The sequence below is a fragment of the Cannabis sativa genome, chromosome X, assembly GCF_029168945.1.
Source record: "Cannabis sativa cultivar Pink pepper isolate KNU-18-1 chromosome X, ASM2916894v1, whole genome shotgun sequence".
NCBI classification, from domain to species: Eukaryota; Viridiplantae; Streptophyta; class Magnoliopsida; order Rosales; family Cannabaceae; genus Cannabis; species Cannabis sativa.
The window spans coordinates 24286019-24310971 of record NC_083610.1 but is presented as its reverse complement, the minus strand read 5'-3'; the positions used below and the strand labels follow the sequence as shown (position 1 = coordinate 24310971).

At 38.3% G+C, this 24953-nt stretch overlaps 1 protein-coding gene and 1 pseudogene across 1 annotated transcript; one reads left to right on the top strand and one right to left on the bottom strand.

The window, feature by feature from the left end:
- The first annotated feature begins 9334 nt into the window (after positions 1–9334).
- LOC115713700 (uncharacterized) lies at positions 9335–18828 on the top strand. Its single transcript, XM_061106767.1, has 4 exons — positions 9335–9639; positions 9770–9857; positions 17976–18128; positions 18558–18828. The coding sequence occupies exons 1-4, from the start codon at positions 9507–9509 to the stop codon at positions 18589–18591; spliced, it is 408 nt and encodes a 135-aa protein (XP_060962750.1). The 5' UTR covers positions 9335–9506; the 3' UTR covers positions 18592–18828.
- On the bottom strand, positions 9547–13427 carry LOC133032777 (OVARIAN TUMOR DOMAIN-containing deubiquitinating enzyme 5-like; annotated as a pseudogene).
- Positions 18829–24953: the final 6125 nt, after the last annotated feature.

Genomic DNA, 24953 nt, shown 5'->3' with positions numbered 1-24953 from the left:
ACATTAAAAGTTACATCATTGGTGCACAATTTCAACATTCCCTCACAAGAGTACCCCTTGCCCAAAAATATATTAGACTTGGTAAGTATGAGCTTACCGAATTCATAAACGGCCTTAATGCCGGACTTTCCAAGTAAGTCACCACTAATCAAGTTTCTATTCATGTCGGGCACATAAAGCACATTCACCAATGTGACTTTCTTACCGGAGGTGAAAAACACATCAATGGTACCTTTGCCTAGTACCTTTGATTTGACCTCATTGCCCATTTGGATCTCATGGTTACCCTTTGACTCTTCAAAGGTCTTGAACAATGATTTGTCATATGTGACATGAACGGTGGCACATGTATCATACCACCATCCCTTCACTTTCCCTTGCACGGAATTCACCTCACTAAGAGTAGCAATGATATCCTCCTCGATAGCATTTACTTTGGGTCCCTTAAAGTCTTTTCTATGCTTACAATCCTTAGCATAGTGTCCAAGTTTGCCACACACAAAACATGGACCTTTTCCACCTTTGAATTGGTTTTGTTTAGACTTTGGACCCAAGGTATTACCCTTTTTGGTATTCCCCTTGTTCTTATTAGGAACTTTGGAAGTTGCATTTGCTTTGGAAGTCTCTTCATTAGACCCCTCCACAAGCTTATCCCTACATATCGATTCCTCCTCGATTCGAATATGTTTTTGGATTTCTTCCAAAGAGTAATCCTCATTTTTATGAAGGATTCTCTTCCTATAATTCTTCCAAGATGGTGGCAATTTTGCCACTATTGCACCAACTTGGAACGCCTCGGGAAGTTCAATTTTGAGCACTTTTAATTTATTAACAATAACTTGCAACTCATGGATTTGAGGTAAAAGAGATTTACCATCAAGAAATTTTAAATCAAAATATTGACAAATTAAAAATTTCTTGGTACCTTCCTCCTCGGCCTTGAATTTCTTTTCAAGGTGATCCAATTTCTTTGGCATCCTTAGTGTCGGTGTATAGGTCATAAAGCCTATCTGAGAGTGAGTTGAGGATGTGTCCTCTACATAGAAGATTGTCATCTTCTCTCTTCTTCCTTTGTGCCTTGACCTCATCGGTATCCTTGTCGGTAGGTGCGGGTAAGGGCTCCAAGGTGGACTCAAGAATATAGGCAATCTTGAGTGTGGTTAGGAGGAACCTCACCTTGTCTTGCCACCTAGTGAAATTGATGCCATCAAAACGGTCCAATCTCACCAAGTCTTGGTTCATCATCTTGATAGTTTCTCCTTCCATTGAAAACAAAAAATAATCTTCTTGATTGTTAGAAATAATAGAGAGATTACAATGGAAGAATAAAATAAGATGAATAAAAGACTAAGATAATTACAACTCTAAACAAAATATTACAAGGACAATATATTAAATAAAGAGTTACAATCCCAAAGCACAAAATACAAATAAAAGAAAAGAGTTACAACTCAAAACTCAAAGATACAAGTAAATGTAAACTATATAAAAGCATATATATAATAATGAATATATATATATGATATAGAATATATATAATAGAGTATAAATATATATGATATAGAATATACATATAATAGATGATATATAGTAGAGATATAAAGAGTGTATATATAGGAGTGTTTAGAGGAGAACAATAGAACAATATAAAACTTGAGAATATAACAAAATAAGAAAGAAGAACAAACATCCAAAGTGGAGATGGGGATCACCAAAAGCTTGAACAAAGTTTCTACACCTTTGTCCAAGAAGATTATTTCCCCCTCTATGAAACACTTAGGGCTTTGTGGAAATACTTCTAGGAATTATCAAGCCTTAGAACTCTCTAGCTTTGTGTTTGAAATATAGAAGAGAAGAGTGTGTCTCAAAGGGTGAACCAAGGCCTCTATTTATAGTGTTTAAGATCACAAACTTTGAAATTCAAACATCACACACCCAATGGCTGTTACCATTTCTTAATGGGGTGTAAATGAGATTAAATGAGTGATTTGGAGGTTATGGGAGTTATTCAAAGCCATCCCAATAGCAAAAAACGTTTAACTATTAATGTTGAAAAAAATAGTAACTAGTTACTAGTTACTAAATTTTTCAGCTTTTGCAAATAACACTCCAACCTATTCCAAACCATTCCCACTTTATTTTATATCACTTATACACATTATAAATGATAAAATTCAATCCCCAACAACTATATTTGAATTATAGTTTTTGAATTTCAAAAATTAAGTTGTGTAACCACTCTTTACACACTTAATTAGTGATCATGTGGAAGTTACAAAATATTAACTCCACCTCTTATATGTTACAACTATATGTAACTCTCAATCACGTAATATTCTGATTATTACATGCATATAATTCCCAATTATATTATATGTAATAATATATATAACATATCACAATTTTAATCTTAAACATTATATTATATAATAAATAATATAACATTCCTTGTGTGTGGTGGACTGATTTAGAAGACACTGGTGTGAGTTCAATTGCAATTTTCTCATCAACTGGATTAAGGGATACAACATACGAGAAGTTTTGAGGATACCCTGACAGGCTTCAAGAGGTATAATCTAAACTTATTGTTTTTATTGTTTTGATTTAATGTATAGACATCTGGAGATCCTAAGAGGCTATGGTACAATGATAATCAGATAATACAAAACTATTTCGTTGTGTACCTAATTTAGTACAATAAAACTAACACCGCTTTCTTAGAGTAGCGTTCCAGCCTATAGAAGCCTATCTTCTCCTTGTGGCCCCTCATTGGATGAGACTTAATCTTGTAGAAGTACAAGATTTCCTCCAGTGTTAGTGCTGCTTTCTTATGCTAAGCATAGAGGATATACCACCCAGATAAAAGGCAATGCACCTGAGGTATGAACTGAAAGGTGTCACTCCGGCTACGACACATAAGTTGGCAAAGTAATACCTTAACGGAAGGTGTGCACCCATCTCCACATGGGCCCAGCTCCATATGCCAAAGCTCCCAATTGCACATTTGCTTGGCTTCTCTCCATGAACGGAGAGCCTATTCCATATAGTCCCGGAACACTCTCAAGCCCTCACAAGGTCTCGTACTTCCTAAGGTTATTGTATATTCTAAATTTATTTACATACTAGTCCATCTCCCATGGAGTATCATTCAACACCAGTCTCAGAGCATTCTCCTGCTCTAAAATCTCCTCTTCCAATTCAACCTCTTCTTGTTGGATCCTCTTAGACACAATTTCTATATATAAAAAAACTAAGCAGTTAGCTACCCAAACTTGCTAACTCAAACTACCTAATATAGAAAGGCAGCTAGAAAGTCCTCTCCCATAAACTTCTTAGAGAGGTACCTACTAGACTTACTATCCGTAAACGAAAACCTTCAGGGGTCATTCGTTCCAAATAGGAAATAAAAAACATCAAGAGGGGGAATGGAAAAGAAACTAACAAAATACCCAAAACCAAAAGGATTATGGGCATGGAAAATTTTTGTCAGCACTTTTGTAGCGAAATAATCATTCCCAAAAATTTATAATGCTAAAACCTAAAAGCAATGCAGTCCATTGCGTCTAATACTACCAACTGTATCAATCATAAGTCCACACTGATGGAATGGGGCAAGCCTCCACCATACGCAACATTCTGGAAGCTTAAGGAGTAAATATTATCTGTGTTTTCGACAAGAGACATGTGGATTCTAGGTCAGCACCAAATCCCTACCAATGGGTCCTAATGTTATCTGTGTTACACTTTCAACAGTCACACATTCAAAAAATGAAAGGGAAAAACACTTGTTCGATCAAAATTAAATTATAAGACTTCTAAGAGTTAAGCTCTTACAAAGAGGTGAAAGATTCACAAGTGGAGGAACCATAAAGCAACGACGATAGTAAGAAGCTTGGCAGCGTCTAAGGAAGAGGATAAGAAAGTTTGATTTGCTTGGAAATTCCTCTAGTGTGAAAGTTCTAAAAATTTGAAGCAGAATGTAAAGTGTGAAGTTTGAGGACGAGGGGGCTATTTATCGCCCAAAGTCACGATTTAGGGCATTAAATGATCCTACGACGTTCCTCGTTTCTCAAGAAGCACATTTTCAATGCAATGGTTAGGGACGATTCATAACAAGCGCATTTATGAAAGGACGTTTGGGTACTCAAGTATCCGGCTGACACCCTGCATTTATGACCCTCTAGGGCTTGATGTCAAGGAAGCAAATCAGCATCATCAAAACCAAGGTAAAAAGACATGCTGATGACATGCCAACTCCTATATAACACGTGGCTTGTGTGTACGGATGGAGGCTTTTCACTTGCCACTGACGTCATACCTCACACCCTTTGGGAGCAAACTAAAGAGTCAGGGAATTAATGCAAGTCCCACCTTAAAGTTGTTTTTGAGCTAGAACTTGGGGGGTAAATGTTGAGCCTATTTTTTTTACCAAAATACGTGGTGAACATATGAAGTTCCACGTGGCTGAGGGGCCCCATTTGTGGGGATATTAACATTCCTTAAAGAGTGATTTTGCACTTGAACTCGTTGATTGTAAGGCGCGTCTAGGAGCAGGTCCCCCATCTCCAGAACAAAGGGTCCACACATTACTTTGGCCATTCGGGAGGCGATTAACTCCCAAAATAGAGATTCTTCGGGACTTAATTGTTTGCATAACACGAATTCCAATGTAGATCACTGTATATTTCTAATTTGGCACAAGATTAACATCATTACTAAGCCAAACTACTCTGACAATCCATTTACCTAAACAAAATAAAGTGATGACTATGCACTGTCCCGTCAGCCGCACATGGGACAAATTTTATCTCACTAAATTCCTACTACGGAGGCTAGGCAACACCTAAAGACAGAAGAGAGATGTAATGCCCTAACAAATAGGCACGTTACCCAAGCTAATTAAGAAACCCTAATCCCCTAATCTGGGATTAGTAGAGAAATAAGTGCAGGAAAATTTAAACTTTTATCTAAACAGAATGAAAATTAAACTTGTAATAATTTTAAGCTTTACAATCAAAAGTTACATATTTTGGGATCCCAAAAATCTTTTACAAAATATTACAAGTCCTTTCACTAGCCGACCTAAGCAGTAAAATCAGAGTTACCAAATTACATCACTGGTAGACCCCAACCCGCTTGGTCTAGTGTGGCCCGAACATGTACATACATCGCCCAACTCTCGCACTCATGGCTGATCAGAGACTGATTTACCCTTTCCTACACAGTAGAGCACCCATGAGCCAAGTCCAACAAGACAGTGTAAAATATCAATAATCATAATAACACATCATATAAATATTAATGCCAATTCACTTTTGTCTGTATGACACAGACCCGCGTGTTACGCTCACATGCCTAATTATGTCTATGTGGCATAGACTTACGTGTTACGCTCACACGTCTAAATACAATAAGGCCTTAGAATAGTTCATCTCGGTTACCGAGTCCAACCCGATTATACCTTGAACGCATAACCTTAAATCTCAATATACACATATATTTAACATGTTATAGTATTTACACATTAATAATCACTATGGTAAAACCCTAGGCCATTAAACTGCTCATGTTAGGGTAATAACCCTAATCCCAGTTCCTAATTACTCACATATATCATTTTCAATATAAGTGCCACCGCGCATAACTCTACGTGCTAACTACTGTCTTACATGATGTTCCGCAAACATGGAGATTCCAGATCCCCGGGTGCTCCTGACCAAGTGTCAATCCTAGTCATAATTTTTGGGATTCACAGGTATAGGGTTAATCCCTAAATCCACTTTCACATATTATAAAATTGGTATTCAAAATACAGATTAAGACATAGAGCTCAGAACGAGCTTTCCAACGATATATAGAACTCCTAAAATGGAGTCCGGATCACAAAGTTACAAGGATTCGAATAACGCCTTCGAATCTGCCTAAAAACGAAGGGCGCGCCGCGGCACTCCCCACATGGGGCCGCGACACCTAGGTTTAAAACCCAGGATTTCCCCATAGGCGAGCCGCGGTGCCCAGAGAGTTGGGCTGCGGCCCCTGGGTTTCAAACCCAGTTAAATCCCAATTTCCAGCTTCGAATTACATGCTCAAACACACCCAAACTAAGCCAAAAACATACTCAAACCCCATATTAAATTCCACAATAATACCCAACATAATAGAGGGCAAAAACACATATTAAAGCTCAAAAATCACAGCTCAAATGCATCTAAATTCAGATTCAAACAATATACAACTTAGGCTCCAAACTAGAGCAAGATTTACCAAAATCCCAACTTTAAGAGCTTAAATACTTAACCAACATTCTCTGATCTCGTACAACAACAAAATCAGAGCTGCATAAAAAGATTAAAGCACCAACCTAACCTCAAAATTATCTCAAAAACACAACACAAAGCATTCTACTCCAATCTTCTAACACAAACAAGCATAGAGCATTAAGATTAAACTAATTCCAACTCACATGCATCACAAGGATCTCTACAACAAAATCATGCTTAAATTAACTTCAACTTTAGCAACAATTAAAAACAAAAAGAGATAGAAACTACCTCAAGATCTCGAAATCACACAAGCTCCAAAGATGGCCACAAATCAAGCTTGAACCCAAGCTTTTTCTCAACAAACTCACAAATTGAAAAGATGAATAAAGAGAGAGAGAGGGAGGTCGGTTTGGGGGCTAAGAAACAAAGGAGTTTCAATTACTTGAAATTCCATTTAGTTGAAAATAAACAAATGGTCAAAAAGACCAAAATGCCCCTAGCGCCATATAACACACATAAGCATTCAAGGGCAAAATTGTCTTAAAAACATATCACATTACTCAATTAATTTTCAGGTTATTTACGTGCTTATGGACTATATTATTATATAGTATACTTATTTTGTCCTTTTTCAGGTGTGTTCTGACATGTTGGCGCAGTATAGTCACAAACGGGTATTTCGGGCCGAACCAGGTTTGGGGTTGAAATACAATTTTGGGATTTTATATTGGCATATTATTGTTGAGTGAATAACCTGAAAATTAATTGAGTAATGTGATATGTGTTTAAGACAATTTTACCCTTGAATGCTTATGTGTGTGTTATATGGCCCTAGGGACATTTTGGTCTTTTTGACCATTTGTTTATTTTCAATTAAATGGAATTTCAAGTAAATGAAACTCATTTGTTTCTCAGCCCCCAAACCGACCCCCCTCTCTCTCTTTATTCATCTTTTCAATTTGTGAGTTTGTTGAGAAATAGCTTGGGTTCAAGCTTGATTTGTGGCCATCTTTGGAGCTTGTGTGATTTTGAGATCTTGAGGTAGTTTCTATCTCTTTTTGTTTTCAATTGTTGCTGAAATTGAAGTTGATTTAAGCATGATTTTGTTGTAAAGATCCTTGTGATGCATGTGTGTTGGAATTAGTTTAATCTTAATACTCTGTGCTTGTTTGTGTTAGAAGATTGGAGTAGAATGCTTTGTGTTGTGTTTTGAGATAATTTTGAGGTTAGGTTGGTGCTTTAATATTTTTATGTAGCTCTAATTTTGTTGTTGTATGTGAGCTGAGAATGTTGGTTAAGTATTTAAGCTCTTGAAGTTGGAATTTTGGTGAATCTTGCTCTAGTTTGGAGCCTAAGTTGTATATTGTTTAAATATTAATTTAGATGCATTTGAGCTGTGGATTTTGAGCTTTAGTATGTGTGTTTTGCCCTCTGTTATGTTGGGTATTATTGTGGAATTTAATCTGGTGTGTGAGTATGTTTTTGGCTTAGTTTGGGTGTGTTTGAGCATGTAATTCGAAGTTGAAAATTGGGATTTTCTGGGTTTGAAACCCAAGGGCCACAGCCCAGCTCTCTAGGCGTCGCGGCCCGCCTATGGTGAAATCCTGGGTTTTAAACCCAGGTGCCGCGGCCCCATGTGGGGAGTGTCGCGACCCGCCCTTCGTTTTTGGGCAAATTCGAATCCTTATAACTTTGTGATCTGGACTCCCTTTCAAGAGTTCTATATATCGTTGGAAAGCTTGTTCCAAGCTCTATGTCTTTATTAGTATTTTGAATACCAATTTTATATTATGTGAAAGTAGATTTAGGGATTAACGCTATACTCGTGAATCCTGGAAATTGTGACTAGGATTATTGGTACTTGGTCAGGAGCACCCGGGGATTTGGAATCTCCATGTTTGCGGGACATCAGGTAAGACGGTAGTTAACACGTAGAGTTATGCGCAGTGGCGCTTATATTGAAAATGATATATGTGAATAATAAGGAACCGGGATTAGGGTTATTACCCTAACATGAGCGGTTTAATGGCCTAGGGTTGTTACCCTAGTGATTATTAATGTGTAAATGCTATACCATGTTAAATATATGTGTATATTGAGATTTAGGATTATGCGTTCAAGGCATAATCGGGTTGGACTCGGTAACTAGAAATATCCGTTTGTGACTATACCGCGCCAACATGTCGAGAAGGTGCTAGGCACCACTGGTGCCAATAACAATGCTCTTTTCAAATCATTATTACTCATATTAAATTAATAGTTGCTGAAAATTTTGATCAACAACTATAATGTACACGATTAGAAAAAATTTGGACTAAAAAGTTATTTTAAATGCCAAAACAAATTTAAGATGCATTTTAGAGGAGTTCATTATAAAATAACCCTAAAAAATTTGATTTTTGTAGCAAAATTATGTATTTGATTTTTAATTATTGAAATAATATATATTTAAAAAAAGTTTGAAATGGATGCTTATTTTGAGAGAGAAAGAGAAGTAATGGTTGTTTTGGAGAATCTGATTGAGATAGACAAAGGAACTTGCGTGTTTTTAATGGTGTTTTTGAAAATGGTAAACTTTTTCTTATAAAAAAAAAGGAAAATGGTAAACTTGTCTTAATTTCGCATATTTAAGGTGCGTTTGGAAAGCCACAGTGTAATTGGATTTGTGTGTAATTAGAGGTAATTACATAATTTGACATGTTTGTCTGACCATGTAATTACACTGTAACTGTGTAATTAGAAGTAATTGAGGGGTTCCAATTACACTCTCCAATTCTCATGGCCCCCATGAGAATTGAATGTAATTACACTGTATAATTACTAAAAACTTTCCATATTAAACATTAGCTATTAAAAAATATTATTTTCCCATGTAATTACTAACTATTTTGCCAAACTAAGATATTAGAAATTCATATGTAATTACTACTTCATATCTAAACACACATTGTATTTTAAATATAGTGTAATTACTAAACTGTGTAATTACTACCTTAGTAATTACCTTACTTACACAATTACCACATCCCTCAAAATGAACTGAGTGATATATTATTATTATTTAATATTAAATTGTCATGAATTATTTGCGTATATAAGTGATCCACAACCACAAGTAATTAGAATATTTGAAAAGGAAGAACCTTGTCTGAGAAATCACGCCAGCTCTATCTATCAATTCAGTACTACTTTACCTATTCTCAAATTAAGAAGAAGATTTTCTCCCAAACCAAGTGCCCATAGATGGATCTGGTAGAGCTCTGGGCAATTTTTGGTCCAGGTGTGTCTGGGGCCATCTTCGGCGCCGGTTGGTGGTTTTGGATCGACGCCGTTGTTTGCAGCTCCGTCAAGGTTTCATTCCTCCACTATCTTCCTGGTTCGATTGCTTCCTTTCTCCATCCCTCTATTCTTTTTTTCCTTTTTGCTATATATGTTTATGTATCGCGTGTTAGGTCTTAGGGTTTAATTGGGTCTGTGATTATTATTGATATGGGTGGTTTTTGTAGGCATTTTTGCATCTTTGGCTGCTTTGATGTTCAATTGTGTTAGGAAAGAAGACATTGATTACTCTCCCTACGAAGAAGGCGAGTGGAGGTATGTAATTTATTTACCTCCCTCTTACTTTATTAAATATATAATATTTCTTGTTGGTGGGGTGTGCTTGGACTTTTAATTAGCTTTCGGTTGTAATATTTGTGGGTTTTAATATTAGGGAATTTAAATGCAGATTGAATGGTTTGTCATGTTCGTGTGCCTAGAAAACTTAGAAACATGAGACCTTATGAAGTATATTCATTAGTGTTGAGTGATCTGATAACACTGATGCTCTGCGTTGAGTGATCTGATTACTGATGCTTTGTGTTGAGTGATCTGATAACTGATGCTTAGAATCTGCACGAGACTTATTGAACTTTATGGTGAAATTGAGGCTGACAATTGGTCCTTAAGGCTACTGCCTATATAGAATCATTAATTTTTATCCCATTTCCCAAGAAAATAAATCATAACTTTTTTCCTTTTTCATTGATGGGTATGCATAATTTATGTTTCAATAGAATAAGGCTTGATTTGATGATGTTATAGATTTAATCAATTTATTTACCAGGACATACGTAAATATCTATTGCAGATATTTAATTTACGTTGGACTACAGGCATGACATCTTTCCAGAATGCAAATATCTTTTTTGTAATGTTTACTCATGCTTGTAGATTTAATCAATTTATTAACCTGGACATATATGTTAATGGCAAATCAGTATTCAGCGCATGTTTTTGTTATTCTGCTGAGGTGCAAAATGGTTTGAATACGTTTAGTCATTCTCTTACACCAACTCATTGATAAGGATGTATACATTACGTACTTCTGAATAAGAAAATACATGAATGTTAAATTCTCAAAATTCTTTATGATTGTTTACTAGACAATGCCACTTGAGGCTAGGTTGGGTAATGTATTGGGTTTGGGATTCAAACCTCACCTAGGACTAAAAATTTTAAGTTTTAAAGAAGGAGTTTAGCAGCAAATGAATTAGAAGTATAGATACTGGTACTATATTTTACTAGCTTGTTATAAACGATAAAACTGACAAAAGCCTCAAAAAAGATGGGAGGGGAAATCAGGTTTTTCTTAGTGCTATCTGATTTCTTGAAATTTGATTGAAAATTACTTTTGGAGTATAGTTGTTCAACACTTTGACCTTGTGAAAAGGTAATTTGTCAGAGGGCAAGAGGTTGTTTGGCTGGACCAAAGTTTTGGTCTCCTATGATTGGACTAAACTAAAACTAGATTGCTCAAGACAAAAAGTGCTGATCCATTTTCTTGTCGATTGACTTGATGGTTCTAGCTTTTGATTTAATTTAAGATAATGTGATTTATCATTTTCTAAGATAACAGTGTTTCTGTATATTTGGGTTTTACTAGTGTGAATGTAACATCTTACCAGTCACTAATGTTACTTGAAAACTACTTGTAAAACTGAAATGCATCATGGAACAGTATAATGAAACAAACATAATTTGTATCGATCTAAAAGATCACTATTATTTTTCTTGTTGGGCATGTGTTAGATCCTGAATATTTTTTTTGAAGGGAAAAAAGAAAAAGAAAACCTTATATTCTACATAAAGGTACCATTAGCAAAAAATGAAAATCTAGATGAAATAAGCTGAACTCAAAACACAGCTTACTCATCCATGAAATAGAACAAATGTATAGCAAAAACAAAAGCTGTTGACCACTGTCTGGTGATTCAATAATTAGTTTAAGAGCTCAACTCAAATTGTGTTCGATATGAAAAATGATGTGATATATGACCTATTTGGTCACAATGGGCACTACAGAATTATAATGCTCACCAAGGCCAAATGCATGCTTGTGGTATGAAAGCCTAATAGAAGTATCAGTCCCACTGTTGGATTTGTACTCCTTCCCCATCTCCACATCAGGAAAGGACCCAGAGAATACCATGATATGTTTCCTAAGGTAGTGAGTTAGAGCCTCTAACTCTAGCTGACCTCCCCAGGCAGCTGTCGTCTCCACTTCTTTACAGTAATTCTCGAACTTTTCTGCCAGAGAATCATCAGAACCATCATCTTCTACTGCATTTTCTGAGAGGAAAAATGGGAGAAAATCAGATGCGTTTTTCCTCATATAAGAAGCCACCAGTTCTCGAAGTTCTTGATAGTTGTGAGGTGATCGACCTCCAGAAAGGACAGCTAGTTGATCTTCAACGGCTCGATAGAGACAGTGCCCATCTGGCTGGCTTTATTTCAGCTACAGCCAAGCCAAGAGGTTCAAGCTTTTTCTCTAGTTTTGCATCTTCAATAACACGGTCACTTACAATGTTGCTTTGTTCTTCCTGTATTCTTTGTTCTCTTGTTGCTTCTTCCTAGCCCCTCTTTCCTCGCCTCCTTGAACTCTTGCTAGACTTTACTTGGTCAGGTTGGTTGCTCACAGAAACTCTTGCTATTGCCTTCACTAAATTCTCCAGTTTACTTTTCTTATTTCCATTTTTAGTGTCATACCCCAAGGAAGCAAGTTCTTCAGCATGTTTTTCTTTAAGTTCAAAAGAACGTTTAGTAATCTCTTTCTCGACCTGTTTTTTCTTGGCTTTACGCTGCTTTCGCTTTGCCGCTCTTGAAATTGCCTTCTTCAATTCGATTTCCTTATTTTGTAGTGTTGATATCTCTTTCCTGTATACAACAAGTATATTCAGCAAAATAAGTCAGAAAACATGCCACTTATGCAACAAGTCGATAACTACTAAACTCCTTTTGATTTTCAATCACAGGACTGGTCATTGACCAAAACCACAAACAGTACAATGGTTTATTTATTTAATTTTTAAAAAACTAGAATCTCCATCTAACCCTATAATAATATATAAGTAACCACGATAGACTCGAACCTCAGAACTTGCGAGAGCAAACTACATGCCTGGCCATTTGAGCTACCACCTCTTGTCTTAAGAGGTGCAATGGTTTAGTTGATTAGAGAGCCTGCCCTCTTTCAAAAGACTACCAAAAAATCTAACTCTGTCAATATCTTCCTCATCTAACAGCCACACAAACTTGTAGCAGAATAAACTTTGCAATTAGTCACTCACTGCCTTCCCTTTTTTTTTTAAAAGCCTCTTCCTAACTGTAGAAATATCTTTGTAAATAGCTTTGTAAAGTTATATTTAGGGTGTTTTTGACAGCTTAGTTTAGGTTGTATGTTTTCCTAATTTCCTTGATTGTTGCCTAATTCTACTATGTAATCAGCCTATATAAAGGCCACATTTTCATCAATAATATTAGATTAGAAGTATCATTCACAAATTGCTACATGGTATCAAAGCATTTGTAGTAAAAAAAATCGTTTCTTTTCTGCCTTTTTTTTTTTAAAAATTAGGGTTTAGTTCTTTGAGGCCCAATCTTAAAAATCTGGTACACAGTCCTCTTCTAATCTCACCTCGTATCCAAAAAGCTTCCCACAGCCCCGATCGGCAAAACCCTAAAGTTCGGGGTCCATAACAGTGGCGCGTGAGCCACACGCGCCGCCCATCCTCCGACGTCATTACCCACGCGCCACGCGCGTGCAGGCGTGTGAGCCATCTTCGACTTTCGTTTTTTCGACGTCTTCCTCCCTGGCACCTCCCTGCTTCGGCTGTGACTCTTCATCTAGGGTTCTTCGCTACAACAGATTATTTCTTTGGCTAAGTTTTCCTCTAGATTCATTTTCTTTTTGTTTCATTTCAATGAATCCTCTTCGACAGTCTATACAACAGCCAAAATCTCCCTTAATCAAGGCAAATGCCAGTATAGTGTGTCATCAAGGTTTTACATCTCACACGTTTACTGCTGCCTCCAACAACGGTACTTGGATAGTTGATTCAGGGGCCTCTGACCACATGACGGGTGATTTCCAAGTCTTCAACACCTTCAAACCATGTGCTCATTCCCTAACAGTTAGAATTGCTGATGGCTCTCTCACACCAGTGATAGGGACTGGTTCTGTAACATTATCAGATGACCTTCTCCTTTCATCTGTTCTATTTGTCCCTAAACTGAATTGCAATCTTCTTTCGATAAATAAACTTACTCGAGATCTACATTGTGTAACTAAATTCTATCCAAATCTTTGTAAATTTCAGGTTGATGGCTCGGAGAAAGTGATTGGCAGTGTTGAAATGCATGATGGGCTCTATATTCTCAAGGCTTCTTCTAAAAGTAAACAAGTTCATACACCAAGTTGTGGTAACTACTCTAATTTAGATTCAGTTTTCAATTCTGTCTGTTTCGAATGAAAATCTCGTCATGTTGTGGCATTTTCGACTTGGACATCCAAATTTTGGTTATATTAAAAAATTGTTCCCTCAGTTATTTGTCCACAAAAGACCAAAATTCTTTTATTGTGAAGTCTGCCAACTTGCTAAACATACTCGAAACTCTTACCCTAGTCTTCCTTACAAACCTTCCCGACCTTTTTCAATGATACATAGTGATATTTGGGGACCATCGCGAGTAACAAATATTAATAGATCTAGATGGTTTGTATCATTTATTGATGACCATACTAGGACAACATGGACCTTCCTTATGAAAGAAAAATCTGAAACTGCTTCCATTTTTCAAAAATTTCATTCCATGATTCAAAATCAATTTAAACAAAAGAATCAAATCTTGAAAACTGATAATGGAAAGGAATATTTCAACTCCATACTTGGTCCATACTTGTTAGATCAAGGAATTGTTCACATTAGTTCATGTGTTGATACTTTGCAACAAAATGGAGTGGCTGAAAGAAAAAATAGGCATCTTCTTGAAGTTTCTAGATCTATCATGTTTTCAAATAATGTTCCTAAACAGTTTTGGGGGAAGCCTTACTCACAGCCACCTACCTCATCAATCGTATGCCTAGCCGTGTATTACAATTCAAAGCCCCAAGAAATTTGTTACTTGCAACATTCCCTCATATCTCAGCTTTTTCTTCAGATCTTCCATTCAAAGTCTTTGGATGTACAACATTTGTTCATGTTTATGATCACAACAGAACAAAACTTGATCCAAAATCTCACAAGTGTATCTTCATCGGGTATTCCAACACTCAAAAAGGGTACAAATGTTACTCCCCAATTTCAAAAAGGGTTTATAACACTATGGATGTCACATTTTTTGAACATCAACCTTTCTTTCCCAAATCTGGTATTTAGGGGGAGCATTCACATGAATATCAATTTTGGGAAATCCTTCAGAATCATGAAGCTGTTTTTCCTCAATCTAATGTTATGGCGCACGAACATCAAAGTGCTCAACCTTTGCCTTCCTTGCCTCTTTTCCTTGTCCAACTGGATATCAATCCAGAAAACACATCCAACCCGTCTCCAGAAAACACATCCAACTCATCTCCAGAAAACACATCAAACCCGTCATTCTCTACACTCAATCCAATATCACTTTCCTCCTCAGAAAAGCCAAACACTCTTTCAAACTCACCACCACTTCAAACTCAAGCAATAGGTAACAAAGAACTTCGTGTTTATAGCAGGAGGAAAGTTGGGAATATAGAGGCCAACATGCAAGACAAGAGCTGTTCAAACACTCATCATAGCCCTCTCAACCTTGAAAATCATGAAGGTAAGGATTTTGCGACTCATGAGTTAGTTTCTCCTACTATTGATGATCTCGACCTTCGTATTGCTCATCGAAAGGGTGTCAGAACTTGTACCAATCACCCCATTGAAAAGTATGTTACTTATGGGAAACTAACACCTATGTACCGAGCTTTTGTATCTTCTCTTGATCTTATTTAGATTCCCACAGGCATTTATGAGGCCTTGAAAGATCCTAAATGGAAGAGTGCAGTCGATGAAGAAATGAATGCCCTTGAGAAGAATGGTACTTGGGTTGTCACTGAGTTACCTCAAGGAAAGCGGACAGTTGGTTGTAAGTTGATTTTCACCATTAAGTATAATTCAAATGGGAGTATCAACAGATTCAAGGCTCGACTTGACGCCAAGGGGTTCACTCAATCATATGGTGTTGACTATCAGGAGACCTTTGCTCCTGTCGCCAAACTTAATACAGTAAGAATCTTGTTATCACTAGCTGTAAATTGTGATTGGCCTTTATATCAGCTGGATGTAAAAAATGCTTTTTTGAATGGGGATCTCGAAGAAGAAGTCTATATGGAAATTCCACCAGGGATGAAGAAACACTACAGTGGTCGAGTAGTGTGCAAACTTCTCAAATCCCTTTATGGCTTGAAACAGTCACCTCGGGCATGGTTTGACAAATTTGCAAAGTTAGTTGTCAAACATGGATATACTTAAAGCCAGGCTGATCATACTCTATTTTTCAAGTTTTCTCCAACTAGAAAGCTAGCAATTCTCATCATATATGTGGATGACATAATCTTAATTGGAGATGACACAGAAGAAATTTCAGATCTCAAAAACTTCTTGCCTCAGCTTTTGAAATCAAAGATCTAGGAACCCTCAAATACTTTCTTGGTATGGAAGTAGCTCGATCGAAAGAAGGAATTGTTATATCTCAACGAAAGTATATCCTAGATCTTCTAAAGGAAACTGGAATGATTGGGAGCAAGCTGGTTAACACTCCCATGGATCCAAACTTGAAAGCTAATCGAAGAGAGGATTCAACTCCAGTAGAGAGGGGGAGCTATCAGAGAATAGTAGGAAAACTAATCTCCCTCATACTAGACCAGATATCGCCTTTCCTGTCAGTGTTGTTAGTCAACATATGCACTATCATTGTGAGGAACATTTGGAAGCAGTGTATCGTATTCTAAGGTATCTGAAAATGACACCAGGTCTGGGTTTGCACTTCAGAAAATAAAATACAACAATCGAGACTTGGAAGTTTACACAGACTCTAGTTGGGCTGGAGAGCTGACTAACAGACGATCAACCAGTGGTTATTGAACTTATGTATGGGGTAATTTAGTTACCTGGCGCAGCAAAAAGCAGTCTGTAGTCTCAAGGAGTAGTGCAGAGTCAGAATATCGGGTTTTGGCCTTAGGTATTTGTGAAGGGATGTGGATCAAAAGGCTTATGAATGAATTGAGGTTTGAATCTCCCGAGTCCTTTAAAATGTATAGTGATAGTCAAGCTGCAATTAGCATTGCTAAAAATCCAGTTCACCACGACAGAACTAAACATGTTGAGATAGACAGACACTTCATTTCGGAAAAGGTGAATTCAAAGATCATTGAACTCAACTACATCCCTACAAAGAAACAAATCGCTGACATTCTAACAAAGGTCCTACCCAGAACAAGTTTTGAAGAATTCAAATCCAAGCTGGGTTTGTATAACGTATACAAGTCAGCTTGAGGGGGAGTGTAGAAATATCTTTGTAAATAGCTTTGTACAATTATATTTAGGGTGTTTTTGATAGCTTAGTTTAGGTTGTATGTTTGTGGAATTTTGGCCTAGAAACAAGGGATTTTTTGTAGATATTTATTTTTTTGTAATTTTTTATTCATTATTAAAGATGATATACGAGATTTATTAGTGAGACACCGTGGGGGATCACTAATAAACCCTACAACCTATATAATGAGAGTAAAGAGGCTAAAGTAGGGATCTTCTGCTTGGACCTTCTTTTAGATTGACTTGGCGGCAGCCAAGAACATCGTATCTCTTGCTTCATCTTTTTCCTTGGGTCCACCATACTTAGTTGCCACCAAGACGTCAAACACCATTTATATATTTCTCTTTTTTCTACTTTAATGGTTTATTGTTCTTAAGAACTTTACAACTACCAACTTTGATTAAATTTATGAATATTGAGTTTCCCATGAGTCCTGTGTTTATAGGTCTCGATTAAGATTTCACCTTGAAATTCTTTGCTGTATTTTTATCCACACTCTTGAAACATAACTCTGGTGTGTTGGATTTAATCAATAAAAATAAAAGTAGACGTAACTCTATTACCATCGCGACATGGAGGGTGCACTACTTTAAATCTCTGGTGTCCATTTTATTTATTGTGGTTTTATTTAGTCGATTAATTTATCGTAGTCCTCTTTATTTTTACGATCTTCTTAGATCAGTTGATGAAAAACCGCGTCAACACTTACAAAACATCTCACACTCTGCTGTTTTGGTGTCTTACCTATTTCATGCTTATTATTTGTTTGTTTATCAAATGTGATCGCCGCTAAATATTTATATTTTATTTATTTAATTATAATTATGACCATAGGTTGAAGCTTTGGCTGTTCTTTGCATATGTTGTGTCCTTTGTTTCTCTCGCGGCTTCAGTGGGTCTTCTGATACAAGATTCACTAGTGAAAACTGGCCCTTCAGTATGGACAGGAACAGCTGGTGTCTTGCAGTGTGTGTTTGTCCTTGTCAGGTAGAGCAGCTTCTCTTTAACTCTATTATCTTCCTGTATTTCCATGTTATTCAGGGCCGTTTTTTCTTCCTCTTTCTTCTTTTATCCTTATTTTCTATTTCAAAAAGAATTCTTGGGACTTATTGTGGTTTTAATCATTCGTTTTCACATTTCTATTATATATAATACAACTGGAATGTTCATATGGTGCTTTCTTAGTTCATCTTTTGTAGAGCGCAACAATTTCTGGTCTATTTGATGCATTTTGTCTTGAATATCCTCTATTATGTCTCAAATATGAAATTAAATGCAATTTTCAACGCTTTATCTACACTGCACTGCCATTGCTCGCACTAGCTCACGCACTCTCTCGGCATAATGAGGATCACTGACTGATGACATAGGTATACCCTTTTTCATGTTAACCGGAACTTTATTTTGTGCATGCAGTGGGCTGATGTATTGGACTGTTCACTCGGAGTAACAGGGGAATTCAAATTGCTATCAACTGGTTCTTTTTGAATACTCAACACTACCATAAGTGAGAAATCGGTTGTTAATTTGCTTTGTCTCACTTTCACTTATTATTTGTACAAACGATTCTATAAAAGGCAGTTCGCCATGTAAATGTTGTATTTACAATATTGTTGTTATCCTAACTGAAAATGATGTTATTGTGGTCATTTCAACAAGTCTATCCCACCAAAACATTTCTTTTTAAGATTTTTTGCACTTGATTTCTTGGTCTTGGTCTCGATTTCTAAATCGACAGTCTTTCTATTATTAGTCTTTCGTGCTACCAAATGTTTGAGGGTGTCGATGCTTGAAGAGGTAAATAAGCATGACGTAAAAAGTGCGGGAATTGAATGAGCTTGATAATTTAAAGAAAAATATTATATAAAATATGGTTTTTAAAAATAAAATAAAGGAAAAAGGGTTTTTAGGCATAAATATAGGGGTTTAGCTACTTTTTTTGTTTTATTATAAGCTTATAATTTCACATTTTGTACATTGACACCGAATTATATGAAAATATAATAAACAATACAATTTAATATAATATTATATAATACAGAGAAGATTAAATATTAAATTGTATTATATAATATTACTGGTGAAGTTAAATTGTATTATAACACAATTTAATTACTGAATTATATAATATTAAATTGTATTGTATAATATTATATAATTCGGTCAACTATGTGCCCCCAGCATCTTGGAAACTAGTTTTTTGGTGATTTTTTCAGTAATTTTACCGGTGACAATGTCAATTCCGACGACTATTCTGGAGTTTGATATTGGTGTCGGAAAAGTCGCCGGAGTAGTTGCCGGTGTCAGAAAAATTGTCGGAGTTATTGCTGGCATAAAAAAAGTCGTCAGAATTAACATTGTCGCCAGCAAAATCACTAGAAAAATCACCAAGAAAGTGGTTTTTTCATCAAGAAACCGGTTTCTTCACCAAGAAAGTGGTTTCTTCATCAAGGAAGGCTGGGGGGCACATAGATGACCTGGATGAATGCTTCAAGGTCCTCAGAAAGTACAACATGAAACTAAATCCCTTAAAGTGCTCCTTTGGAGTCAGCTCGGGAAAGTTTCTGGGCTTCATTGTCAATGCCCGAGGAATTGAAGCCAATCCAGAGAAGATTCAAGAGCTTATGGATATGAAGTCGCCAACTAAAACCAAGGAAGTGCAAAGTTTGACTGGTCGGATCGTCGCACTCAACAGATTTGTTTCAAAATCAACAAACAAGTGTGTCCCATTCTTCAACATCCTGCGAGGAAACAAGCAATTCGAGTGGACGGAGGAATGTGAATGTAAAGCCCGCTTAGTTAATTTGGAAATTAGCAGTTGTTTATGTTTAATTATGAAATTATTTATAGCTATTTAAATAATTTATTATTGTTATTTACGGAATTCAGAAATGCATGATTATGTCATCAGTAGTTTTTATATTTCGCATTTCCGGTGTCCGGTATTTTGGAACTCGGCGTTTGGCTCAGTAGAAATCACAACTTAGTATGTTAGTATTTTGGGGACGGGTTTTAGACATTGGGAATGTCGGGAATGGCCGGGAATTTAGAATTTCCCAAAAATACCCCTTTAGTATGATTTATGTGATTTTATGATGGAGGGGCAAAATGGTCTTTTTGCCCCAATGACTTTTTGTCTTTTAGTGACTTTTATTTGGAAATTAAATGTTTATTTATTTAATTGTTTTTGGCTGAAATGGATTTAATAAATGGTTATGTTAAGTGGGTTTATATTATTTCTTTCATTTTTACAAAAAAACACTTAGAAAAGAAAATAGAATTTTCCAAAAACTCTCTCTTTTCCTCTCCACTTTCGGCTGGGTATTTGGGGTGCAAAAGCTGGGTTTTTCTTCAATTTTCAAAGCTAAATTCAACCTAATTGTGAACTCTAGGTTGTGGTATGTAATCTCTAACTCTTTCCCTTTATTTTCTTGAATAAAAATGGTGAAAATATGAGTAAATGCATGCTTACTTGAGGTGTTGTTGCTGCTGTGTTTGTGATATGATTTCTGAGGTTTAAATCTTGTTCAATTGAGTAGAATAGAGCTGGTTATGATGCATGCTAGTTGTGTTGTTCAAAGTTTTGATTTTTAGCTCAAAAATATGGTTTTCAAAGAGAAATGTCTATGTTCTGTTGCTGTGATATTGTTGATGTTTTTGATTGTTTTCAGAGGCTTAGTTAAGCTTGTTTAAGTAAGTTTAGATGGATTTGATTGCATGCTAGCTAGGTTTGCTCAAGTTTGAGTTTAGAACTCAAAGCTTGAGCTCTAATGGTGATTTTTGAATTCGTGCAACTGGTGGTTTTGTTGCCTTAGAAATGTTCTAGGGGAGGTATAGAGCAGTACGGAAGGTTTCATGTGATTTGGGGTTGAATTGTGCAAGTTATGAATTTTTATGTTTCTTTGCTCGCGAGGAACCGGAATTCGGTTGTGCATCCGGAATTCGGATGAGTGTTCGAATTTTCCTGCAACCGAATTCCGGCTGGGCAACCTGGCCTACCTATTGGGGAATTTTTCCGAACCCTAGTTTTCCTCGTTTTTAGGTTTTTAGGGGTATTGCCATGCTTTTTATCGATAGGGAAACTTTTAGTTCCAAGTTTTAGTCCCCGGGAAGTGATTTAGCGTGTCACTTATAGCGTTGTGATTTTTATGGTTTAGGAGCCGATGTCCGTAGCTCGGCTTCGATTCCGGTCGAGTTGACAAGCACACTGAAATCGGAATCCGTGTAAGATTAGTATAACAGTATGCATATGTAGCTTACATGTTTAGCGTGCATGTAGGAAGCCTGCTAGATTACATTAGTCATGTATTTAGGCTTCGAACCATCCAACCCCGTCACGTCGGTACAGTGCCGAGTATGACCAAGAATGAGTATGACCGGCTCGACCGATCAGCCGACACTTGGTTGGTGGTTCGATGCTTTATTGACCTATCCCGTCGGTACAGTGGAGTATGACCAACGGCGGAGTATGACCGGTCCGACCGATCAGGAGGATACTTGTCAATAGTACCGTCCCCTGAACGTTCAAAACTCAGTACCATGTTGGACATGGCAGTAGTGGCTCAGTACCATGTTGGACATGGCAGTAGCGGGACTCAGTATCGTGTTGGACACGACAGTTAGTTATGTATGATATTATTATGCTTTTCTTACTGAGTCTGTCGACTCACAGTTTATGTTCATGTGTAGGTAAAGGCAAGTTTGTGGGCCGATGGACCGTGAGCGAGCTTATGAGATTGTACATGTCGGGGCGGTTAGGCCTGGAGCGTACGATCCTCGGGACAACAAGGCTGAGATTTTTGTAACTGTCGTTAGACGACTTTCATTTTGATGTAAAAGTTAAACAGTTAAAACGTTTGTAAATGATTTTATAAATCGGGATCCCGAGACTTTTATAATATGGTTTATAAGTTTAATTTAAAAAAAAGCAAAATTTTAATTAATCACGTTTTTCCATAAACCTCGTTGATTAGCAACGAGCTGCACAGTACGTTTAAAAATCACGTAATACGCCTAAGAGAGTTAGGGTGTTACAATTTGGTATCAGAGCCGCCAGGTTGTCTTCCGAAGATCGTCACGACATGTACAATCATCATCAGCAGTTAGCTCGGTTCACGGTTCAGTAAGCCTTTATTGCTTTAGTAGTTTATTTTATTCAGTGATGAAAAAGAAAAGCCTGTTAGGAAGCATGTTAGTAGCCTGATAGTAGAATAGGCGCATGTTTCATTTCTAATTTCCAAATTAAGCGGCATTAGTAAGCTCGCCTTGAATACGACCTGATATGCCAACTCTTGGTTTCGCAGGCGGTTCTAGCTAGATGGACGCCAGGCGGACTACCAGGAGTCAGGGCAACTCCGTAGGGTCGAATCAGGGACAGGGAGCTCAGTTTCCCCCACCTGCTAGGGGCCGAGGCAGAGGTCCCCGAGGCAGGGCTCGTGGTCGGGGTGATGAGAACCCGCCACGGGCGCCTGTGCTCCCCCGGCCGATCGGGGAGCCCCGGGTGGGAGTTGCGGTTTGCGGAGATGCAAGCCCGGATCGAAGAACAAGACCTCGAGATTCGAGAGGTTGAGACAGCGGGGTGCTCCTGCCGGTTCTCGTGCCCGTAGTTCCGGTGGCACACCCCCGCCGCCTGTGCCGAGATAGTGGTGGCGGCCCATAGATTGGAACCATTGTATGAGCGGTTCGGAAGCAAGCACCTCCGGTATTCTGGGAGGTCCGGACGTGATGAAAGCCGAGCAGTGGCTAACGGTGATTACCAGATCCCTGATTTCATGGGTGTCACCGGTAACGACAGAGTGGTGTGCGCCACGTTTCAGTTCCAGGAGGATGCCCTGGTATGGTGGGACATGGTGTCTCAGATTCACGATGTCACCACCATGACCTGGGAAAGGTTTCAGGAACTCTTCAACGCGAAATACTATAATGAGGCGGTCAGAAGCGCCAAGAGGAAAGAGTTCGTTCACCTGACCCAGCGGGAGAACATGAGCGTCACTGAGTATACTACTCAGTTTGATCGGTTGGCGAGGTTAGCCTCGGGAATTGTGCCGACCGACTTTAGCAAGAAGGAGAAGTACTTGGACGGGTTGAATCCCAAGATCAGGCATGACCTGATGATCACCACGGACGACAGCACCACCTATGCTCAGATGGTGGAGAAGGCACTGCGAGCTGAGGGCGCAGTGGGGTGCATGTCAGAATACGTCAGTACTCCGGTTAGTGGCGGAGCTCCTACCCCTCCCGCATCGGGCTATAGCGGGGAGTAGTGGTTCGGCCATTGATCGGAGGAAGAGGGCACCCACCGCTTCGGCGGCTCGAGTCGAACAAGAGGTTCGGGGGAACCGAACAGAGGGAGTCGTCCTGGTGGTACTGAGACCCGATTCTCCTATCCCGAGTGCCCTAGCTGCAAGAGGCACCATCGGGGCGAATGCAAAGGTCAGGGATGCTTTCATTGTGGCATGCCCGGACACTTCAAGAGGGAATGTCCCCAGCTCCGACCTGAGGCACCGAGAGCTCCAGCGATACCCACTCCAGCCAGGGTATTCGCTATCACACAGGCTGATGCAGATGCCAGCCCATCAGTTGTTACAGGTCAGCTTTTTATTAACAACTCGCTTTATTCAGTGCTGTTTGATTCTGGGGCTACACATTCTTATGTGGCGGCCAGAGTCTTTAGTAAGTTGGGTAGACCCTTTGATAGATATGAATCAGGGTTTGGAACCCTGTTACCTGGCGGAGAATTGGTTATCTCCAATAGGTGGATTAGGTCTATGCCGATCAGGATAGATGGTAGGGAGTTAAGCGCTGATCTGATAGAGATGAGCTTAGTCGAATTTGATATTATTTTAGGAATGGATTTCCTATCTAAATATTCGGCGAGCATTGACTGTAAGAGGAAGATGGTGGTCTTCCAACCGGAAAGTGAAGAACCGTTTGTATTTGTGGGTTCGGTTCAGGGATCTCGGATCCCGGTGATCTCGGCTATGTCAGCGAGAGAATTATTGCACGGTGGGTGCTTAGGGTTTCTGGCCGTGGTGGTGGACACCACTCGGCCAGACACCATTCGGCCAGAGGACATTAGAGTGGTTCGGGAATTTTTGGACGTATTTCCCGAAGAACTTCCAGGGTTACCACCTCAGCGGGAGATCGATTTCGTGATTGACTTGGCACCAGGGGTGGATCCGGTTTCCAAAGCCCCGTATAGGATGGCTCCAGCTGAACTTAAGGAATTAAAGATTCAGCTCCAAGGGTTGCTTGACATAGGGTTCATTCGGCCCAGTGTGTCACCTTGGGAGCCCGGTTTTGTTCGTCAAGAAGAAGGATGGATCTATGAGGATGTGCATCGACTACAGAGAGTTGAACAAGCTGACGGTGAAGAATAAATATCCATTACCTAGGATCGATGACTTGTTCGATCAGCTTCAGGGGAAGACGGTCTTTTCTAAGATTGATCTCCGTTCGGGTTATCATCAGTTGAGAATCCGAGAGGAGGACATTCCAAAGATGGCTTTCCGCACTAGATATGGACACTACGAGTTTCTGGTTATGTCATTCGGACTAACCAATGCTCCTGCAGCATTCATGGACCTGATGAATAGAGTATTCAAGGATTTCCTCGATATCTGTGTGATTGTGTTTATCGACGACATCCTCGTGTACTCTCAATCAGAAGAGGAGCATGAGTTACATCTTCAGATGGTACTGCAACGACTTCGAGAACATAAGCTCTACGCCAAGTTCAAGAAATGTGAGTTCTGGTTGTCTCAGGTGTCCTTCCTAGGGCACATTGTGAGTAAAGATGGGATCAAGGTGGAT

What these genes read in the sequence shown, in the direction of transcription:
- LOC115713700 (XM_061106767.1), top strand. Translation starts at nt 9,507, where the DNA reads ATGGATCTGGTAGAGCTCTGGGCAATTTTTGGTCCAGGTGTGTCTGGG. An exon ending in ATTCCTCCACTATCTTCCTG is followed by an intron (nt 9,640 to 9,769) that starts GTTCGATTGCTT and finishes TGGTTTTTGTAG; the next exon opens with GCATTTTTGCATCTTTGGCT. An exon ending in TGTGTGTTTGTCCTTGTCAG is followed by an intron (nt 18,129 to 18,557) that starts GTAGAGCAGCTT and finishes TTGTGCATGCAG; the next exon opens with TGGGCTGATGTATTGGACTG.